Raw genomic sequence first — 22059 nt, forward strand, 5'->3', positions numbered from 1 at the left:
TACTCTTCATTGTGGTACGCGGGCTTCTCACTGAGGTGGCTCCTCGTTGCAGAGCATGGGCTCTAGGCACGTTGGCTTCAGTAGTTGCGGCGTGTGGGCTCAGGAGTTGCAGTGCACAGGCTCTAGAGTGCGCGGGCTTCAGTAGTTGTGGCATGCAGGCTCAGTAGTTGCAGCTCGCAGGCTCTAGAGCGCAGGCTCAGTAGCTGCGGCACACGGACTTAGTTGCCCTGTGGCATGTGGGATCTTCCCGGACCAGGGATCGAACCTGTGTCCTCTGCATTGGCGGGTGTATTCTTAACCACTGGACCACCAGGGAAGTTTTGAAGGTAGAGCTGATAGGATTTGCTAATGCACTGGACATGAGAGAATCAAGAATGGCTACAAGGATTTGGGCTAGAAAAACCACAGGAAGTAATTATTTACTAATATGGGGAAGTCTGTAGGAACAGAGGGTGGGGAGACTATTGAAGAAATGAAGATCACAAGTACGGTTTGGACATATAAAAATCTGAGATGCCTAATTAGACATCCAAGGGTGATAGAAACAAAGGATGTGGACATATGAGTCTGAAGTTCAGGGAGAGGCTATGGCTAGAGATAGAAATTTAAGCGTCATCAGCATATAGAAAGCCACCTGACCAGAGATCACAGAAAGTGAGGGTAGACAGAGAAAAGGTTCAAAGACTCTGCCCTGAAGTATTCCAACAGTTAGAGGTCAGCAAAATAAGAAGGGTCTAGCCAAGACTGAGAAAAAAAAAACAGCCCACAGAGAAAGAGGAAGTAATGAAATTCAAACTGTTTCAAAGAGGAGAAAAGTTATCAATTCAAAGAGAGTGTCAAACGAAGCTTATAGGTCACTGGATTTAGAAACATGAACACCACTGATGAGATGACAAGAGCTGTTTTGGTGAAATGGTGGGGATAAAGGCCTGATGGAGAAAAGGAGTCAGAGGATGGGGGGAGATAATTGGAGAGAGAGATAAGGATGAGACAGGATTATTTCCTTCAAGATGGGAGATATTACAGCGTATCTGTATGCTGATGCGAACGACCCAACGGAGAGGGAAGATTAATGATGCAAGAGAGGGAGGAAAATTGCTAGAAGGAGAAATACAGCTTGTGATTACCTTTTGGTTAGGAGCACCAACAGTCATAGAAAGAAAGATTATGTGGATACAGATGCAGCTAAGGTGGAAGCATATGAACATTTTCTAGATGATTCCATTTCTTCAGTGAAGTAGGAAGCAAGGTCATCAGCTTAAAGGGGCTAGAGGTGTGAGGTGTGAGGTGAGAGGAGAGGTAAGAACATGTGAAATAGTCATCTAGGAAAGTGAGGAATGAGAAATCATGGTAAAATTACTGGAAAGCACTGACAGCCTATTTGAATTTAGAGTAGGAAGTATGCTTGTGTTTTTCTCTAGCCAAGTACAGCAATAAGCTTCAGACATGGAATAAACTTACATTTTTTGTACCAAATCTGAAAAGACAATTTTTCCTACTCTAAACTCCACAGGCCTACAGTCAAAATGCACTGAAGATACATTTTGAGGGAACTGTATTTAGGGCCCTAAGAATAACTAACCATCAAGAGTATTAAAAACTAACTCAAAGAGAAGAAAACACTATTGGATAAAGCTATAGAAAGCATCATTTCACAAACCTGTTCCATATCTTAATGGAATCAGCTGCTGCTGAAAGGACAGCGATATTGTCTGAGCTGAATGACAAAGTCCGCACGTCACTGCGATGACCCCCGATGGTAATTCTGTTTGTCCTGACAGTCTGAGGAGTTGACATGGATGGATTCAGTGAATATAATTCCACCAAGTTGTTCTGCAGCAGGAAGACAGCCTTTAACTCTCCTTGAGGAGTATGAATCAAGTCAAAGGATCTGCATGAGAAAATATTCATAAATGTTCCAGCAACCATCTTAGCTCACAAGGTTAATTTTTTTCTAGGAGAAAAGCTTTGCAATGCCCTCCATCTATACAAAGTTTGAACAAGTATAAAGGATTTTACAAATAAGAGTGCTCTGAGTATTGGACAGTAGTCTAGTATAGGCTTTTAAGTCCAAGAAACCTGAGCTCAGATACTGGCTCTGATTATTTTCCTGTGCATGTATTCTTTTTTATAAGTGACCGCAAATCCTTTTGGAATGTGGGGTATACATTTTTCTTTTTAACTGGCAGCAAAGAACTGTAAGTAAAAAGCTATCATAATAAAACAAATATGAGATGATGAATCAGTGAGCCCATGGTGAGCAGTGGGAGGTGAGGCCCACGATCACTGTCTGCAGATATACAATTCGTAGAGACTGCTTACAAATAGCATGAAAAGCCAATACAATTTTGTAGCAACACTTCAGATACTTCTCTCAGATACTTCAGCTACTACATTTTCACTCACTTGATTTTGGCAGAAGTTTTGATATTCGTCACCCGTTGGATTTCATCTTGCAGAGTCATTTCAACATTGACTTCAAGGTCTTCCTCCTCCTCTTTGCAAGAATTTAATCTAGAGGAGAAAAAAAAAAAAAAAGACTATCATGCTATAACTTTTCTAGAAGAAGCTTTGCTATTACTTGAGTCAAGTTCTGGTCTGAGACCAACAACCTTTTTGAACCTGGAAGAGTCACTTAACCACACGGATTACCATGAGAATTAAACAATGTAGTGTACGTAAAAACGCTTTGTGAACCACAACGCAATTAATATGAAGTGTTATTCCATCCAATGGGTACCCTCAATAAACGGATTCTGAATACAACAGCCCATAAAATTTCTGGGGACAAGTCTTTGTAGTTCAAACTATCCCACTGAAGTGTTTCTGGTAAACTTCTCTAACTTCAGGACTTTTTAGAAAATCCATTACTCTGCACTTATAACCCAACCATGCCAAAAAAACCCAGAGGTCTCAAAAGATTTGCTTTGGCAAATAAAACATTTAAAAAACTGGTGACTTTTTATTTCTTTGAGACTTGATGAATTTCAACCACTGAGAAACTGATTTCTATAGCTACAATGACCTATTTATTTTAAGGTTATACCTGCCCCCAAACTCCAATTATGTAACTGTCCAACCAGTCTTCCTTCTCACAGTCCCAAAGGTCAGCACTATGCAACCCGGATTCCTTCTGTATAGGCTGCTGTCACTGAAGACACACTACTAGCCTCTCAGAATTAAATCATTTAGAAGCTATGTTTAAATACCTGTACTGCCTTTCTCGTTCTGTGTGGCTATGAGTGCAAGACTTAGGAATATGATAGTTATGAAGCTGTATTTAGAAATTAAAAACTTGGACTACCAGCACTCCATAAAATCTTCCCTAGCATTTAATGGTAATTGAAAACAGAGTAAATACTTCTTTAAAGAAGCCATAGTTTTTTCTTCAGTACTATGTGGCCCACCCACGATACTTGACTAGTAGTAAATATTTAGAAAACACACTTTGCTTTCTTTTTAGCTTTCTTCATCTTCTTGTCTATTTTCTTCTGAATTTCCTCCTTGGAAAGGATACGAAACACTTCTAGCACAGAATCAGTCCCCTAGAAAGGCAAAAGGTTGATGTGAGTCCAGAAGAGACAACTTGTAATTTAGCTTTTTCTCTGTAAGAACATTTCTCTTTCTTCCCTTACTAGTTGTATTACCATGGACAACTTAATATTGCTGGGATTGTTGTCTCATCTGTAAAGTGGGAATTCACCACTTTCTACAATGTTACTCTGAGACTAAATAAGAAGTTAATGCTTTTTACAGAGTGAAGTAAGTCAGAAAGAGAAAAACAAATACCATATGCTAATACATATATATGGAATCATAAAAAAAAAAAATTGATTCTGAAAAACCTAGGGGCAGGACAGGAATAAAGACGCAGACATAGAGAATGGACTTGAGGACATGGGGAGGGGGAAGGGTAAGCTGGGACAAAGTGAGAGAGTGGCATGGACATATATACACTACCAAACGTAAAATAGCTAGCTAGTGGGAAGCAGCCGCATAGCACAGGGAGATCAGCTCGGTGCTTTGTGTCCACCTAGAGGGGTGGGATAGGGAGGGTGGCAGGAAGACACAAGAGGGAGGAGATATGGTGATATATGTATACGTATAGCTAATTCACTTTGTTATACGGCAGCAACTAACAGAACAATGTAAAGCAATTATACTCCAATAAAGATGTTAAAAAAAAAAACAGAAAAAAGAAGTTAATGCTTTTAAATTGTTTAGAAAGGCAGGGATTTAATAAATGTTTGCTAATAATAATAAGAATAAAAGCAATTACTGTTGTTGGGCTAACAGAAGTTAGGGAATATAGGTCCACGCAATACCATATAAGGAAATCTTAACAAGACCAAAGAAAAATTCACCTCCACACTGAATACGAAAGAAGAACAAGTCTCTAAAGGAACAGCCAAGTCCTTGTTATTTTCTCCTAAGCCTGGTACTCACATGGCAAGCAAGAATCCTGCCTGTCCTGTCGACTGCAAGGTTCACAACTCTGTCCCTTCCTTCCCGCATTATGGAACCAGCTTTTCTACACGTAAGGATGCGCTGCAGAGGAAGCAAGAGAAAAGATGAAGGTTAATAGTTCTGTTGACCCCTGAAAAGACGTGATTCCAAGAAATGCAGGTGACAAAGATCTTCCCTAAAATGAATACTTCCCCACCACTCAACTCCACTGAAGGTAAGAAACAAAAATGAATTACATCCTCAGGAGCTTCATCCATCTCAAGGGTACCATCCTCTGCTTCACGTGTGTCCTGTATTCCAGGGGAAGACCCTTTGACTTTCTTGGGCTCTGGTTCTTCTGGGTCTTCCATCTGTTTTACAAAAATGGGAAAATAAAAGCTGAAATAGGGCTTGCCAGGTGGCGCAGTGGTTAAGAATCCGCCTGCTAATGCAGGGGACATGGGTTCGAGCCCTGGTCCAGGGAGATCCCACATGCCGCAGAGCAACTAAGCCCGTGCGCCACAACTACTGAGCCTGCGCTCTAGAGCCCGCGCGCCTAGAGCCCATGCTCCTCAACAAGAGAAGCCACCGCAATGAGAAGCTTGCGCACCGCAATGAAGAGTAGCCCCTGCTCACCGCAACTAGAGAAAGCCCACATGCAGCAACGAAGACCCAATGCAGCCAAAAATAAATAAATAAATTTAAAAAAAAAAACAAAAAAGCTGAAATAATTTGTTCCAGGAGGTGATTTTCACCCCTAATGACTTAGAAACTTGTCCTTATAGCCACTGATAACTTCCATTTAGTGATCTCTCTGACCAAACCTCTTCAACGACAGCACATTCATCAGAATGTATTAAAAACTGACCACATCAAGAACACAAACAAAACATTATTCATTATACCAGCTCCAATAACTTTCCACAGTATAAGGACTATTGTTTCATAACAAGGTGAAAAAATGATGACCTCATTAATTTTAAAACCTTCTTAGGTGAAAGATCTACCATATTCTAGAGGGAAAGATTCAAATTGGCATTACGAATTGCAAAGACATGCAAGAGAGGTTACATTTTCTCCTTAAACAAAAAAAAAGATAAACCCTAGCCTACTAATGAAGAACCCATCAAAATGGCTACTGGACACAACACCACACACCTAACTCCAGCTAAACCTAAGGTCTATAACCTTTCATCCACGCAAAATCTTTGATGATCTGAGAAAATGTGACAGATCTTCTCAGAATATACATATTTACATAAACATACACAACTTTTACATAGATTTTTGTTTGAGGGAAGAGGGTCACAGATATTCAGAAGTCCATCCGTGGACACCCAAAGGTCAAGGAATATCAAGCTAAGAGCCCTACAGACTAAAACATTAACATTATTACCAAGAGCTGTCAGCCTAAAGCTATCCTTCTGCCAAGTGCAAATGAGGGCAATGGACCATGGAATGAAGAAAAAAATTGTTTAGAAATCACAGTAAGAGAGAATTCCAATACTATGTGAAGTACTCAAAAATTACATCTGATTCTAAATTCAACAAGCCTATGAAATTGCTAAAACATGACACTGCCCATGATCAGAAAAAAAGCAATTACCTCTTGCAGGTAAGCTATGTCCCAAGCCCTCAGTTCACTGTCAGAAGCCCCAGTGATGAGTCGCTTTTCTTCTGACACCAGAGCCAAACCCCACACCTACAGGGTATAAAAACATTCAAATAATATGGTTATTAAGGGACTCCAGGATGCATGACATGACATTCCAAAAGTCACTGTAGTGAAATCTCTTTGGCACTGCAAAGTCTACTATTAAGACAACCCTTTCAAAATACACTATGAGAAAGCTCACTTTGAGAGAGAAAATGATCTGTGGTGGAAGTGTTGTTTATGGGGTAACTAGCAGTTTCTCTGTAATTTCCTATCCTTAAATTTAGATTATGGCTGTTCAGAATAAATCCTAACTAGAAGCCACTCAAAATAATGATTTCAAGTGTGGCACTTCTTTGATTTCAGCAGTGCCTTGCAAATGAAAGGTGCTCCATTAACGTCTATCAGAGCATAATTTTTAGCCTCAAACATCCATGAACTAAACAATGAAAATAACAGTACTGTTGCAAATCAAGAAAGAATCTGCTTTTCCTCCTCATTAATTCTAGGGTGTGTATATTCCTCATATATTCTAGGGCATATATATACAAAAATATATATAATTGAGTTATAATTAACATACAATGTTAAATTAGTTTAAGGCATACAACACAGTGACTCAATATTTTTATACATTATGAAACGATCACCAAAATAAGACCAGTTACCATCCATCACCATACAAAGTTGTTAAAATATTACTGACTATATACCCTATGTGTAGATTCAATCCCATGGCTTACATATTTTATAGCTGGAAGTTTGTACCCCTTAATCACCTTCACCTATGCCTGGTATGAACAAAGCACAAAGGAGGATGCAAAGATGTAAAATATTCCCTGATCTATATTGAACAGATCTATGTTCAGGTAATTATTATAATGGCTATAATTTGCTATTTACATGTCACCGGGCCAGGCACTGTATACACAGTATCATTAAACTTCCCTACGATCATAAAGGTGGATACTTATAATTTAAAAGTGATGAAACCCATATTCATGGGTTAAAAACTTATCCGAGGCCAATTTCTACTAAATGCCAGAGCAGATGCATCTGCTCTGACGGTTGGCACTTTGTCCACCACTCCAACTTCTTTCTCTAAAGACAGTACATGTTGATTACTGTTAGCAGTAAAAACAAAGAGCCATGAAAGGGCCAGGGAAGAAACCATCTTTTCCTTTCTGCCTTGCTATTCTTTCCCTGGGCCCATGACCCTACATATACCTCAGTTCGGTGGCCAACCATTGTTTTGAAGCAGTGCTGGGTATCAAGGTCCCACCATTTCACCATGGTATCTTTCCCACTAGAAGAAGAAATAGGAAAAAAATATTATTAGGAAGAATCACTGAACTAACTGGAAAATCAAGGACTTATTTGTTGCCTTAAAAAGACAATACACAGCAATGATGTCTAATGCTACTATTTACTTGACCTTTCTTTTAAAAAGTAAAGAATCCTAACTCTTTATATGGCTATTCTCAGGTAGAAAAATAAAATGTTCCATCTGTAAGCACAAAAATAACCTTGAATTCAGAGTGCTACAAAACAGAACTTGACCAGTTGACCATCATTTCCATCGCCACAGCATCAACATTCCTTCATTCTAACACACAAACATCTTAGACCTCTCCTGCTCCCTTGTCTCCCACGTCCAGCTAGTCTCTAGGTCCAGAAAACGCCTCCTCTGGGAAGTCTCCAAGCCTTGATTCCTCCCAATCCATTTCTGTACACAAACCTGAAGTTAGGTCCTACTGCCCAAATTATTTTAATAACTTATCTGGTCTCTTTGTCTATTCTGTTCCCTCACCACATCCAATACACTACTGTCAGATAATCTTACTCTTCTAAATTTGCACTAACTCAAGGTTCTCTATGGATTCAAAATCAAGTTCTTCAGCACGATTCCCAAAACTTCCCATTAATTGGCACTTAATCTCCCTGCCAATGGGCTCTACTCTTCCTGCCTCAAATGCCTGTTCCCTGCTTCTTCACCAGTGTAAATCTAATATAATCCTGCTTCATGACAAAACTGGAAAAAAACAGAAACCCAATTTACAAAGTCTTTCCTATATAATCCCACCTCACGGTGTTATTTCCTTTCCCTTACACTCCCTAAGCTATAAGGTGTATGTATATTCTAGTAGAACAGTAGAGTCATTGCCTCACAGAACGTGTGTTGTCTGAGCAAGACACACTAACGTCCCTGTATCCTATCCCACAGGAACAAATCCACCACTGGTACAGCATTTCGTGCTGCTCCTCTACACTGCCTTCTGGTTCTTCTGTGGTTCTAATTACTATGGTTCTTCTAATTACTGCCTGGCAAAACTTAAGATCCCAAACTTTCCTGGGTGGCCATTCCTTAGGAATGATAACTATTATATTAGGCTGAACTATATGAAATTGCTGATATCTGACCTATCATTTTTAACCCATACAAATGGAAATTTCAAATGGTTCAACCTATTAGATGTTCAGAAGGCCTAAGTATGGAGTATGTCTCTTCTGAAGAGGCAGGCTAAAACAAACATTTGGTATTCGCATCTGCCCACTGCTCCATATTCGGCTTTTCTGACTTTCTAGGGATCCAGAAGTAGACAGTTCATCCTATACAAGGTCTGTTGAAGAGTTAAGGAATATGGAAAAGCTGATATCAGGGGAAAATAATGACAAATCAGAAAAGGGAATTAAAAAATGCTATAAATAACTCTGGATAGCATCTATGACACTGTTTGGGAAGGGAGGGGAGGGGAAGGGAGGGGTAGAGAGAGGAAAAGCAGAGAGAAGAGGAAACTAGCACATGAGCTTGAGTATAGTGCGGAGATACGAGTAAGGAATGAAACAAATTCCCTCTGTGAAAACCTCTCCAACGAATTCACCTAGAGAAAGAAATGGAAACAAAACTTATTATTTCTTTACCTAGTAACTAGCAGATTCTTGTCTCGTAGAAACAATGCTTGTGTAACAGCGTCCTTGTGCCCCTTTAGACGGTAGAGGCCACTTTCATTGATCACATCCCACACGATAATATCTGTGTCCTAAAGGAATCAAATACAGAAGAATTTTCTTTACCACATAAGGCCTAACTTGACACACAATATTTTTATTACAAAGTTGATATGTAGTCCTTATAGAAAATTTGGAAAACATACAGAAAAGCACAGAGGAACCAAACACCAGTTGATTTCACCATCCAGATATAATCACCATAGATATTTTGTTGTATACTATTCTAGTCTTTATGTATACATACATGTTGTTAACTGAGATCATGCTATTCCTATCATTGTATAACTCTTCTTTTTCTCATTTAATATATTTCCATGTCCTTCCAGACTGTTCTCATTTTTAATGGTCACATAATAACCAACATTAAGGATATACCATAATTTACTTTAAATTTTTTCTATTTCAGCCATTTAGGCAGTTTCCAATTTTTTGCTATTATAAATATGTGGAAATGAACATTCTTGTACCTCTATCTTTGTACATATCTCTGATCAGAATAAAGACTAAAAAGGGAAATTCTTGGGTTAAAAGGTATTTCTATCTTAAGTCTGCAATTCAGGGTGATCTCCAGAAAGGGTGCACCAATCTAAAGGTCCACCAGGGATATGTATGACAATGCCAGTTTTCCCATCCCTTCATCTCTGGATATTATCAGTTGCTCAGAAAACACTGCCAGTTTCACCAAGTTGAAAGGCTGTCTCAATGTTTATCTGATTTGCATTTCTGAATACCAATGAGAAATTCTGTACATGCTCTATGGTGATTACTGGCCGTTCTGCACCTCCTTTGAACTGCCAAGTCATGTCTTTTATCTTCCTTTGCGTCTTATTTTTTACTTGTTTGTTGGTTATTAAGACATGATATTAATCCTTCCCTTTTATAGTGGAACTATTAAATACTTTCCCTTTTTCATTGTCCTTTAACTTTATTTTTTCCAGTTTTATTGAAAAAATAATTGACATACATCAATTGTATAAGTTTAAGGCATACGGCATGACAGTTTAATTTACATATATTGTGAAATGATTACCATAATAGGTTCAGCTAATACCCATCTTCTCATATAGATATAATAAAAAGAAAAAAAGGAAAAAAAATTTCTCCTTGTGATGAGAACTCTTAGGATTTACTCTTGACAACTTCTTTATAGTGTTTTAATGCACAAATGTTTTAAATATTCAAATATCAAGCATTCAAATTTATCAGTCTTTTCCTTTATAATTTCTTTCCTTGCTGATATGCTTGAAGTCTTTTTCCACCTTGATATCAAATAAATATTTATTTATATATCTTCTAGTTTACTTAAAATATCATGGTTTAATATTTAAGTCTTTTAATCCGTGACTCTTTGGTTCACAGCATGAGGTAAAGTTTTAACTTTAAATTTCCCCCCAAATAGCCAACTGTTTAAGTCCTGTTTCATAAGTAATCCATCATTTTTCTACTCGTCAAAAATGTCATCTTTAAAATATACTAATTAGGTATATCAAGTGGATTTGTTTCTTGGATTCCCATTTGGTTGCAGTAATCTATCTGACTAATTTGTATTAATGCCAGGCTAATATAACACATTATAAGTTATGACTTCATAATGCATTTTAATATCTGAAACTTCTTAAATCTAACCCTGAAAAAAGAAATCTGAAACCCTTTTATTTTTTCCCAAAATTCTGCTATTTATTATTCATTTGTTTTTCCATATATTCTTTTAATTCATTTGGTCATATTCTAAAAAAACAACAAAAAGACCTTCGGGATATTTAAATTGCTTTATCTGTATAAACTAATTAGAACATACGAGCATCTTTTCAATACTCTGTCTTGCCATTCAAGAACATGGTTTGTGTCTCTATTCACTCAAATCTTCTGTTACATTCTTTAGTCAAGTTTCACAGTATTTTTGTGTCCATTACTTAACATACTTTTGTAAATGGAATCATTTACATTCTATTTTCTGATGACTGAGACATAAGAAGGCTACCGATTTTACCAAAACAAATGGCCAAGAATCATCATTTTGACTCTCCTCTTCCAATTTGTTTTGTTCACCCAACTTGTGTACTGTTTTGGGTAGCATATCCACAATGATGTTACATAGTAACTATCATGGGCATCCTCATCTTGTTCCTGTATTTAATAGTCTTTTATCAGTGAATCTGACAGGAAACAAAATGAACCACCTAATTCATATCCATCCTTCTCACTCTATCCTACCGCCTATACTATTTTGTACACCGAGTGCCCACTGTTTCACGCAACAATGTTTGTGAATAACCTGCTTCAGCAGTAGCCTTACACTCCTTTCTGGATTAAAGTCAGGGCACCTAATTCAAGGTCTCACCTTGGACCCAGATGCCAGCCTGCCTCCTAGCTGATCATACTTCAAGGAAGTGATTGCTGCTTTGTGTCCATTGAAGGTCACATTTCCTTCCCCACTCAGGAGACTGAAGATTCGGATAGACCCATCCTCATAACCAACAGCTAAGTGCAGCCCATCTGGGGAGGGGCACAAGAAAGTGACTTCGTGTTTAAGCCCCTGCAGGATGAGAATCTGAAATAATAAGAATTAAAAACAATGTAGAGGAGTTAAGCATGTCATCAAGGAAAAAGTGTGGGAATAATCAGGCACAGTAAAATTAAGAGCATCAATAATTCCAAATCGCTCTTATGAATAATAATGAGACTTTGGACACTTATCTCAAGTTCTTTAATACAGAAATTATTATTTGTACTGGGTAATGAAACATTCAAGAAAAGGTAAAGCTATACTATACTGTTTCTCCAAAGCTCTACATTAGCATAATATATGCCAAAATTTCCCAGGCAATGGAATAAATTACTAAGTGCTTATTCTATGTCAACACCAAATGATTTTCCAAAAGGGGTTATAAACACATCCTTGATTTAACTTAGCCCCATCCCAGAAACCAACCTGCATGGCACTGGAGTGCTACAGTGATGTATCCCCAAGGGACTCTGGGGGACACTAAGTATCAAAGTATTAACCTCTTGGAGGTCACAAAGTGAGTGGACAAGATCAAACTGCCTGTATTTTGTTTGGCAGAAGTGGTAGGCTTGGGAATTCAGAGTCATACAAAATTTCAAAGGCTAGTTTAACAACCGTTGGGCCTCAGCTGCATAGGTAAGAAAAAGATTCAGTCAACACAGCAATATTCCTTTTAAATGCCTAATATTCTATAACTAGTTCTGAGGGCAAGTAGAAGAACTTGAAAAATGGAGAACTGGTGAAGTAGAGAAAAACAAACATGTTGGGAATAATGATTACAAATAATTACCTGTAAATATCACTACAAATAAATACCTAAGAGGTAAGCTCTTTTGGTTGTGATTTTCAGAATTTAGTGTAGAAGAGCACAATAGAATGTGATACTTGGCTATCTAGACCCAAAGGAAAAAAAAAATTTCTAGAGGCACACACTTAAAAAAAAAATCTGTGCATGACAAAGCAGAGCTCTCCCACTTCTGCCTCCACCCTCAAATACCCATACATCAATATCAATCTAGGTGATTCCTCACGTACCTTCTCTCCTTTCCTTAAGTCCCAGATGAAAACATGTTCACAGGCTGGTACTGCCACATAGCGTCCTTTTTCACCACGAAGTGTCACAAAGACAATATTACCCTTCTGGCTGCCAATAAGGCCAAAGACTGCACTGGCAACATAGCGTAGGTACTGCCTGGTGAGCCCCATGTTCGAACATCTGATACCACAAGTGAGGCAGCTGCACCTGCAAACCAAGAAAACTGAGTTCTTTGGGCGCCTTGGTTCTGCTAGGCTGGCAAACACCGACTGTGTATCATGTGGTTAAAAGTACATGACCTGTGGTTGCTTAACCTTCATTTACTCTGAATATATTACTGACATAAAATACCCAGACATCTCCATTTTTTATTCACTGCCGACTCAACGTGTAATCTCTCACTCCTCAAGTTTCGCATTGGTCACACTGTCATGGCCACCTCACAAATTCTGACATGTGGCCTCAATGCAGCTCAACAATTTGCTTCTGCCCATTCAACTACCATCAAGGTTTTTACACGGAGACGGACAGCCTGAGACTGAAAATATTTATTGGTGAGCATTTATTGTAAACCTACTAATAATGAGACAGGCACTGATCTAGACGCTAGAGATATGGTGTTGAGTAAAACAAAATCCCTGACCTTGTGGCACTTACCTTGGAGCACAGCAGCTCTCAAACTCCAGAATGTATCTAAATCACCCAAGGGATTATGAAAACAAATTGCTGGGAACCACCTACACCGCACATCCCCAGGGCCTGTTTCTGATTCAGTAGGTCTGGGGTGGGGCCCGAGATTTTTCATTTCTAACAAGTTCTCAAGTAATGCTGCTGCTGAGTTCCCCGCTTTGAGAACTACTGTAACTAATACGTGCAGGTCTGTCCTGGACTTCCAAAGCAGGGCAGCCACCTCCGCTTGGCACACAAAAACTACTACTACAACTTGGCACACTGTTTTTCAAAGTTGCCATAGTTCCTGTGTAACCGAGCAGGACACTACAGGGCCTTCCCAGGTCAGACACCACCGCCGCCTCCCACCCCCACCTCGCCCCCCACCCCCCCACCCCGCACCGTGTCCTCCACCTGCCTCCCGTTAGTAGAAAACCTTTAGCCTCCTAAGCCTTCCCTGAGTTCCAAAGAGCAAATGTAATCAGAGAAGTGAGAAAATGCAGAAACAAAGAAATCAAGCAAGACAAAATAAAAATAGTTTTAGCCATTAAACAAAATCAAGGATCTTTAGGTTCCTCCTCAAGGGCTACGGAGATAATATTCTGAACCATATCCCTGAGCTGTTTTGCAGATACTGAAACCCCAACCAGGTGGAAGAAGTTAACTGAATGCTGACCACCAGCACATAGACTCCAGGCCAGCTGGAACTAGGTTGATGGTGTTGACTCCCAATTACCTCACCACCAACCAATCAGAAGAATGCCCACCAGCTGATGACTTGCCCCACCCCCTCTCCCTCACCTTGACTTTAAAAACCTTTCCCTGAAAGCCAGTGGGTGGGAGGGGTGTCTTCTGAGCATTAGCTGCACCTTCTCCTGAGGGCCCTGCCATAAACGCTGCACTTTCCTTCACCACAACCCGGTGTCAGTAGACTGGCTTGACTGCCCACAGGGGGGCGGACTCAGCTTTGGTTTTAACAACTGCACTAAATCAAATTCACTGAAAACACTTGGTTACCATAAGAGACAACTTGTGAAGGAGATAAATTAAGCTTGCCTGCTCTTAATATGGAAATGTGAAAGGTATTCCCCCAAACACCGGTGCAACTTAAAAAACACAAGAATACTAAACAGAAGTTACAGCCTTCTTCTGGAGCTGTTTTTGTTTGTTGTTGTTGTTGGTTCAGTTTGTTTGGTTTAACGCTACAGGGTCTCTTTCTATTACAACCTGATATTTTAGTCTACTTTAACAGGAAAATATTCAATGCCTGTACTAATACTTTCTTTTAATGACCACTTACAGGCCTCATTTTTCTTCTCCCAGGAACCAACATAAAGCCAGTTAAAAGTGAAGGGAAGATAATATTAACATGGCAAAAACGCTCTTAACCTGGGCCATTTGATCAATTCTTTACCAATTCATCTTACTCCTCTGGCCCCAGCCCCTTAATTGTAATTGTTGTTCATGGTAGTCTTCCGCCATCTACCACAGTATTTTCCTTGGAGACTTCATACAGCATGCCTAGGCCCAGGGACCCATCACATCCCTACTTCCAGTCCGGCCCACATACCTGAATACCAACTATATAGCTCCAAGAGCTTATTAGACATCCCCATCGGAATACCTTGCAGTATCACATTTAACGTGTATAAAACCAAACCTACCTTGCTTCATGAACCCTGCTCATTTTTTTCTGACTCTAAAACACACAGCTCTCCAAGCCATTCAGGCTCAAAACCTTGTAGTAACCTTTGGCTCATTAATATTATTTAGACAGCCAATACTGAAAGAGTGCTTACTATATGGTAACTGATACATTAAAATGTATATAACTGAGTAAACATATGAAGTTAATTTCATATTTATTAATTGGATTAATCATAATTAATTGAATTAAGTGGATTAATACATGTAAAGTGCTTAAAAGGATCCTTCACAGTTACCTTGCAAGATAGGTACTATTCTTATCCCTATTTTACAGACAAGGAAACTAGACACAGAGATGTGAAATAGCTAGCTCAAAGTCATTCAGCTGGTTTTAACTGCCAAAGCCAGATTACAAACCAAACTCCAAAATTTCTTCTTTTAACCACTAAACTATTTCTCTTTGCCTCCGTCCTCTCTTTTGTCAGAAACTACTTCTACCTGTTTCTCTGAAGGAGGATCCTTTTCTCTCCACTACTTTCTGTTCCAGCTCTTTATCACTGGGTTCCTGCACTATGTAGCACCTCCACCTCCATGTTTTTCATTCTTTTCTTTTAAAAGTCATTAATACTACTTGACTAATCTTTTCAAACGCACTAATCCTACCCCAAAACCCTTTAAGAGCTAAACTGTGTGCACTTCCCAAGAACTCAACCTATCTGTTCCTCTTCAGTTCTCGCATAAAATTTTCTGTCAGGCTAGCTGGTTTCCCTCCTTGTCCTGTCACCCTGCCTTCTTCAAACTGTTCCTCTCCCTTAGAATAACATGCATTCGCCCGTCTACCTAAGTGTTACCCTCTGAGGCCCACTTCCTTTGGGGCTAGTCCAATTCTCGAAGCCTTTTCCATTGCCTCAAAACTTCAACGATCTTCCATACAACTTGGTACTGGTCACTTGTGTCTCACACGCATGTGTGTATATGACGCTTTTCGGAGAGAGTTCACGACCTAACCTCCCTCTATGCCCCTACCATCCCTGCTTCTTAAGCCACAGCCCCCGAAAACATGCTTCTATGATGCGCTGAAAGGCTGGACCGCCGGAACAGACCTGTCAGATGTCCCTAAACCAATTTTTCAATCAGGAGAGGGTGAAGTGGGGGTTCCGCACACCCACCACGCTGCCAGACCATCCTCAGGCGAGCCCTGCAGGCGCCGGGTGAACGAGCTCAACACCGCACGCACCAGCTTCGGGTGTCCGCGGCCGGCTTCCCGGGGACGGCGGTGGGCCTCCCGCAGTGGCCCAGGTGCCCCTCCACCCTCGAGACCGGCCCCAAATCCCCCTGCCTTGCCTGCGGCTGGCACCAGGAAGGTCTCAGCCAGGACCAAACAAACCCGAGGAGCAGAACAAAGGCGCTCAGCCGCCGCGCACCTACGGTACCTACCTTGGCCTCCACGAGGCTCCGGACTGATTGGACTCACCCGTCGAACCCACCCCTTCCGGGTCCGCTCAAGGAGCCTCTTCCGCCCGCCGTTCCGTTTGCCTTCTGGGGGAAATGACGTAAGAGCCGGGCTCTGATTGGTGAGCGCCGGCCGGGAGCGGAAGGCGGTGTTTCGCCTGCCAGGGCTCCTGCGGCTGGTCCTTCCAGCCTCCTGGGACTTTGGCTTGCTTTACCCGCCGAGCTCCTGGCAAGGGTTGTTCGGGGATGCCGCTCGGCCGCTTTCCACGAGGAACTTAACCCGCCGTGCCTACCTGCCGGATGGGACCGCCGGAATGCTGTGAGAGGCGGGACGGAGGCCGGGAAGGAAGGCGGGGCGGAGCGGGCGGGGGGCGCGGCGGGAGGCGCACGGGACTCGGCCGGGGCTAGGGGTGCGGGCATAGAGGGCTGGTTTTGTCAGTTCTCCGCAAAAATGAGCCTGGCGCTCACAGGCCCCACCCCCCCATCCCCGCTGTTGGTCTGGTTCCTCTCGCCCGAGGCGCTGTCGGGGAGAAGTTACCCACCAGAAGATAGAGGATAGGCAGACCCGGGCACAAGGGACAGTGGTGCTCTAGCCCCTGGGGAGGCGTGCGCCCGGGGGTGCAGGAGTCGAGTTTGTGTGGTCACTCGTGTGGACTGGGCTTTTCACGAACCGAGAGCTGCTCGAATCAGGGCTGGGTAGGCGCTGAGCCTAGGATGCTGAGCTGTCTGGATCTCCGCAGTCCCTGGAGTGACATTGGTCTGGCTTTCGGTTTCCGCTCCTTGGTCGCCAGAGGGGAAGTGACCAGGGCTGACTCCTCCTTGCTTGGTAATTGAGGCTTTAGGTGCTCTGTCACCAAGTGGGAATTAGCTTTTCTTTCTTGCAGTTTTGTCCGATTTTATTCTTGGGCTGCATAAAAGTGTTTAGAAAGGAGTTCTGATGTCTGTAGCTGTGGAAGATTAAAGCTAACATATAGGTATATAAAAGAAATAAGCCTGTGCCTTCAAGATAGCTGCAGCCAGCTTAGAAAATAGACTTTTATCTATATTACCTGATTTTCTTCAGGCGTTTCTTGAGTTTTTAAGACATGTTCACCTAGTCTTCCATATTCAAGAAAATGACAAGAGTAGAGAATGAATATGATCAGGCTGTAAATAGATGTAACAGTGTAGGTGTTTGAAACAAGCCTACGGTGGGTTGGATGAATGAGAAGGGAGGAAATTGTGGCAATAGACTTATTTCAGTAAGTTTGATGGGGAAGGGAGCATTTAGGTGAGCGTGTATGGCTAATATACGAAAAAATGTGTATATATATGAGGAAAAAACGTGCTTTAATACATAGTCTAGATTCCATATCGATGACACCCCTTGTATTATCTGATTCTAAGAAGGTTATTTTACAGCTGTATAAGCTGTAGATAACTACTGTCAATACTAAATCATTTTATCTGTAGACATGAAAATTCTACATGTCTTTTAGAGGTTGAGTGGAAGTTTTGCCTCACGTACATTCATTTCAGTATTCTTGATCTCTTAATGAGCCCAATTTTGGGACTCCCTTTATCAACCATCTGGCTGGTTCCTTTGTGAGTTAAATAAAATCTTGAACCATGTTCATTTTTGTATTAGAATGAGTCATGATTTTATCTTTTAAAAAAATTAATTTAACATTATTAAATATTATGGGAAAGGACAATCACAAATGGAAAAAATCATTTTGTTTTATTTATTATTATTATGTTTTGGCCGCATCGCGTGGCTTACCGGATCTTAGTTCCCTGACCAGGGATCGAACCCACGCCCTCTCCAGTCCTAACCATTGGACGGCCAGGGAATTCCCAGAAAAAATAATTTTAATGAAAGTTGTTGTAAGCAACTTTGATTGAGTGCTAAGATAATGCATCTTATAACTTCCCAATGGACTACTTCAAGAGCATAACCTTAGTTTCTGACGTTTCAGAATTGCTCAATGTATTAATTTTATAATTAAAACATAGTAAAGTTCTTTTTTTTTTTTTGGATTCAAAACTTTAACAATAAGTTGTGCCAGTAGAAGCGTTTCACAGGCAACGATATATCAATAAATAATAGTTAAATTGAGTTCCTGAGAAAGAACCTACCATGTGACTTCTGTCAGAGCGTAAATAACAACACGGCGTTACTGCAAAACTAGAGAAACACTGACAGTCACGACACAGCACAGCAGACCCAGAACCTGCCACTCACACACATGTAAACCAGTACACAGGAATTATCTTCTTCAGTTTAGACATCGATAGACGAAACACAGTAAAGTTCTTTCAATATGAAGGTGGTACCACTAACTCACCATTAGAGCATGTGTTTGGCTGGTTTTGAATGATGGTGTTAAATTTGACCTGGGCTGTTGACACAACTTAGAAATCTTTTTGTTATACTGTATTTATTGTTGACATATTTGACTGCTTCCATTTGTTTTTCCATCTAAGTAACTTTCTAAAAAGAAAAAGTCATGCTCTCTATTTGCATAGAATGATTCTTAAATATAATAGATTTGGTGTTGGGATAGGGGTATTGTGCAGAAATATTTAAGTACCTTGAAGTTTAAAATATTGAAATACAAAGACATAAAGACATAAAGAATGGTAAACCTATAATTTATACAAAAACAGTGAAATAGAGCTGGTAATGAATGGAGGTCAAAAGCTCTTTTTGTACTTTTATCCAGGCCTATCTAATCAATGTAAGCATTTTGAAGAATAAGAAAACAGATTTAAAGTTCTTTTCTCTTTTAAATGATACCATTTTCTCTTTATTCAGACAAAAAATCAAAAGCTCTTTTTGTACTTTTATCCAGGCCTATCTAATCAATGTAAGCATTTTGAAGAATAAGAAAACAGATTTAAAGTTCTTTTCTCTTTTAAATGATACCATTTTCTCTTTATTCAGACAAAAAATCAGATTTTTTTGAGACAGTGAACCAAGACGTTCTGCCTGATTCTGCCCTGTCTTGAACAATAAAAGTGTAATCCCTCTAACCAGTCCAATTAATCATATAAAGCACTATTTGGAGGACTTCTTAAACTAAAAGATGACAAGATTTTGAGAAAAAAAAGATGAGCTACAGTGTAATAAGACCTGTTATATACTCATTATGAATTTGAATTGTAAAAGATACATAGTGGGTTCTCTTTATCCTCATCTAGGGAGGTACTGAAGATAACCCTTAAGATAGTATGGCTAAGGAAATAGATCTGATTCTGCAACCTTCTGTTTGTTACATGTAAACTTTGAGATCCTGGGATGTAAATGTCTTGCTTCAGGAGTGTTTTTACTAAGGTTTTGTGTTTGCTTATGAACCTGTTCAAAATACAGAACTGATCAATTGATTTTCAGTGGGAAGTTCTGCTCTTCTTTAATGTTATCCAAAATTCTGGCTAAAGCTGTAGATTATTGTAGCCTTCCCCTCCTCCTTTCCTTACCTGAGCACTCTGTATTCTATCACTGGGATTCCTAATTTGAGTCTGGGAAACCCCTCAGATTTTTTTCCAGACCTGTGCTTGTATGAGCTCATGTAGTCACAATTTGGGTGATGAAAGGGTTTTTATATTTCATGTAATTCTCCAAGGGGTCTGTGACTCCAAGAATGTTAAGAACCACTGATCCTTAAGGATCAGGGATCAGATTTTCCTGCCTAGCTTGGCTTTGCTGCTCCATTTGCTTTATTGCCAAGTTGTGTGTGTGTTGGGGGAGGGGGAGATTTAAATCTCTTTTTGATGAGAAAAATACATTTCTGTTTAGAGTTGGAGCTGAAAAAGAATTCATTGTTAAATGCCATGACACTTTCATATAATGCCATTAAATTTTGCTCTACAATAAGAGCTCTGAACATTACCTATTACTCATTCAACACTCAGTATCTTGTGTGTCACAATGACTTAAAATCTTGGAAGAAGATCCAACAAAGTATACTGACAAGACCTGGTTGGACATATAGGAAAACCACCAGAGTGTACTGTCAAAGAAGATAATAGAGTTTCAGGGAGGGAATAATCAATAGTGGTTGCAGCTAAAATTTGATTAGCTCTTGGACTTGACATTTGGAGAATTATTGTTGACCTTGAAAAAGCAGCTTTAGTATTGTTATAGAGATGGAAGCAGAACTGCAGTGGGTTGAATAAATGGAGGGAAAGGAAGTAGAGCTGTGAAACAGATTACTCTTAAAGTTAAATGGTGAAAAGAGGAGTTTGTTGGTATTCTGAAGAAATGGGGTAGGGAAAAAATTTGAGAGTAGGAGACTCAGGGGAAGGAGAGATCAGATGTAGTGAAGGGATACTTGATGTTATTACATTCTCTTAGAGGAAAGCTAGTCAAGTGCAGTAAAATGCTTAAATGAAGGTGATTTGGCAGGCTTAAAAGTGTGGAATATACCCGAAAATCACTTGGAAGTTGGAAAGAGTGAATGAAGATAGAGACATTTTGAGTTGGAGAGAAATTAAGATAATTTGAACAATGACTTCTCTTTTCTCAGAGCATCAGGAAAAGACGGAAGGCAATGTGATATGATGTAATGGAAATGGCACGGGTTTTAGTGCCAGCTGGTCTTTGATTTGGATCTCAAGGTACCACTTACTAGTTCTGTTACCTTGAGCTGGTAATTGAACCTCTGGGTCTTGGTGCCCTCACTGTAAAATAAGTGTTCTAATACCTACTTTGTAGGATTATTGTAAGGATTAGAAAGCATATTTGTAACATATCTAATACCCTGTGGTTCACTGTAACTTCCACAGTTGGCCTTCTTTTGTTCCTTTAGTGTCTTAGGTTCTTTCCTGCCTTAAGGCGCTCAGATGTACCCTTTCCGCAGCCTGTAAAACTCTTCTACTTTTGGTCTCAACTCTCACTGTCTGCAAGAGACATTCTCTGCCTCTTCAATTTAAGTAGCCCCTTCTTTGTTGTAGGACACTTATCACAGATTTTAACTGTGTATGTATTTCTACGATTATATCTTTGTGTGATTTTTGTGGGGCTATCTCTTCCATTAGAGACTCAGCACTTAACAGTGCTTGAATGAATGAATGCCTGGGACATAATAGGCAAATAAGCATTTATTACCTCACAGTTTTTATGGGTCAGGAATTCAAAAGTTGCTTAGTTGTGTGGTTCTGGCTCAGGGTTTCTCATGAGGTTGTGGTCAAGATGTCAGCTGGCGCTGGAGGATCCAAGGTGATTCATTCCTATGTCTGGAAGTTCATGCTGGTTGTTGGCAGGAACTCTCAGTTTCTCCCCACAGGGGCCTTTCCATGAGCTGCATGAGTGTCCCCATGTCACGAGAGCTCACTTCCCCAGAGCAAGCAGTCCAAGAGAGCATGGCAGAAGCCACAATATCTTTTATGATCCATCCTTGGAAGTCACACACTGTCATTTCTGCAATATCCAGTTGGGTACACTGGCCCGCCTTATTCAGTATGGGAGGCATCTACACAAGGGCATTAATATCAGGAGGCAGGTATCATTGAAGGACATCTTGGAGGCTGTCTATCACAGATGCTGTGTGGAATAGCATAGAGTCATCCAAGAATGACTCAAAACAATTTTCTGTTAGTGTTGATGGAGGGCCAAGCTAACATAGGAAACCAGGTATTTGTTTTGACAGCAGAGAG

General features: G+C 40.2%; 2 protein-coding genes across 4 annotated transcripts in view; one reads left to right on the top strand and one right to left on the bottom strand.

Moving 5' to 3' along the window:
• WDR3 (WD repeat domain 3) overlaps positions 1-16536 on the bottom strand; it is a 60530-nt gene extending 43994 nt beyond the window's left edge. For 2 of the 3 annotated variants that reach the window (XM_082369002.1, XM_082369001.1), the window contains exons 1-11: positions 16408-16536; positions 12654-12861; positions 11454-11663; positions 9023-9141; positions 7328-7406; positions 6053-6148; positions 4704-4817; positions 4447-4548; positions 3448-3545; positions 2407-2514; positions 1661-1891 (exon numbers count right to left, since the gene is read on the bottom strand). In XM_082369002.1, the coding sequence (XP_082225128.1) occupies positions 1661-1891; positions 2407-2514; positions 3448-3545; positions 4447-4548; positions 4704-4817; positions 6053-6148; positions 7328-7406; positions 9023-9141; positions 11454-11663; positions 12654-12824 (1328 nt within the window). In that variant the 5' untranslated portion in view covers positions 12825-12861; positions 16408-16536. The remainder of the gene's footprint in view (positions 1-1660; positions 1892-2406; positions 2515-3447; positions 3546-4446; positions 4549-4703; positions 4818-6052; positions 6149-7327; positions 7407-9022; positions 9142-11453; positions 11664-12653; positions 12862-16407) is intronic. The other variant, XM_082369000.1, reaches the window with a different exon arrangement.
• A 1-nt stretch (position 16537) lies between these two features.
• The window catches only part of GDAP2 (ganglioside induced differentiation associated protein 2), a 79713-nt gene continuing 74191 nt past the window's right edge, over positions 16538-22059 (top strand). Inside the window, exon 1 of the mRNA XM_082369423.1 lies at positions 16538-16741. The gene's annotated coding sequence lies outside the window, so the exon portion shown is untranslated. The remainder of the gene's footprint in view (positions 16742-22059) is intronic.

Source organism: Balaenoptera borealis (genome assembly GCF_965194805.1).
Source record: "Balaenoptera borealis genome assembly, chromosome: 1".
Taxonomy (NCBI): Eukaryota; Metazoa; Chordata; class Mammalia; order Artiodactyla; family Balaenopteridae; genus Balaenoptera; species Balaenoptera borealis.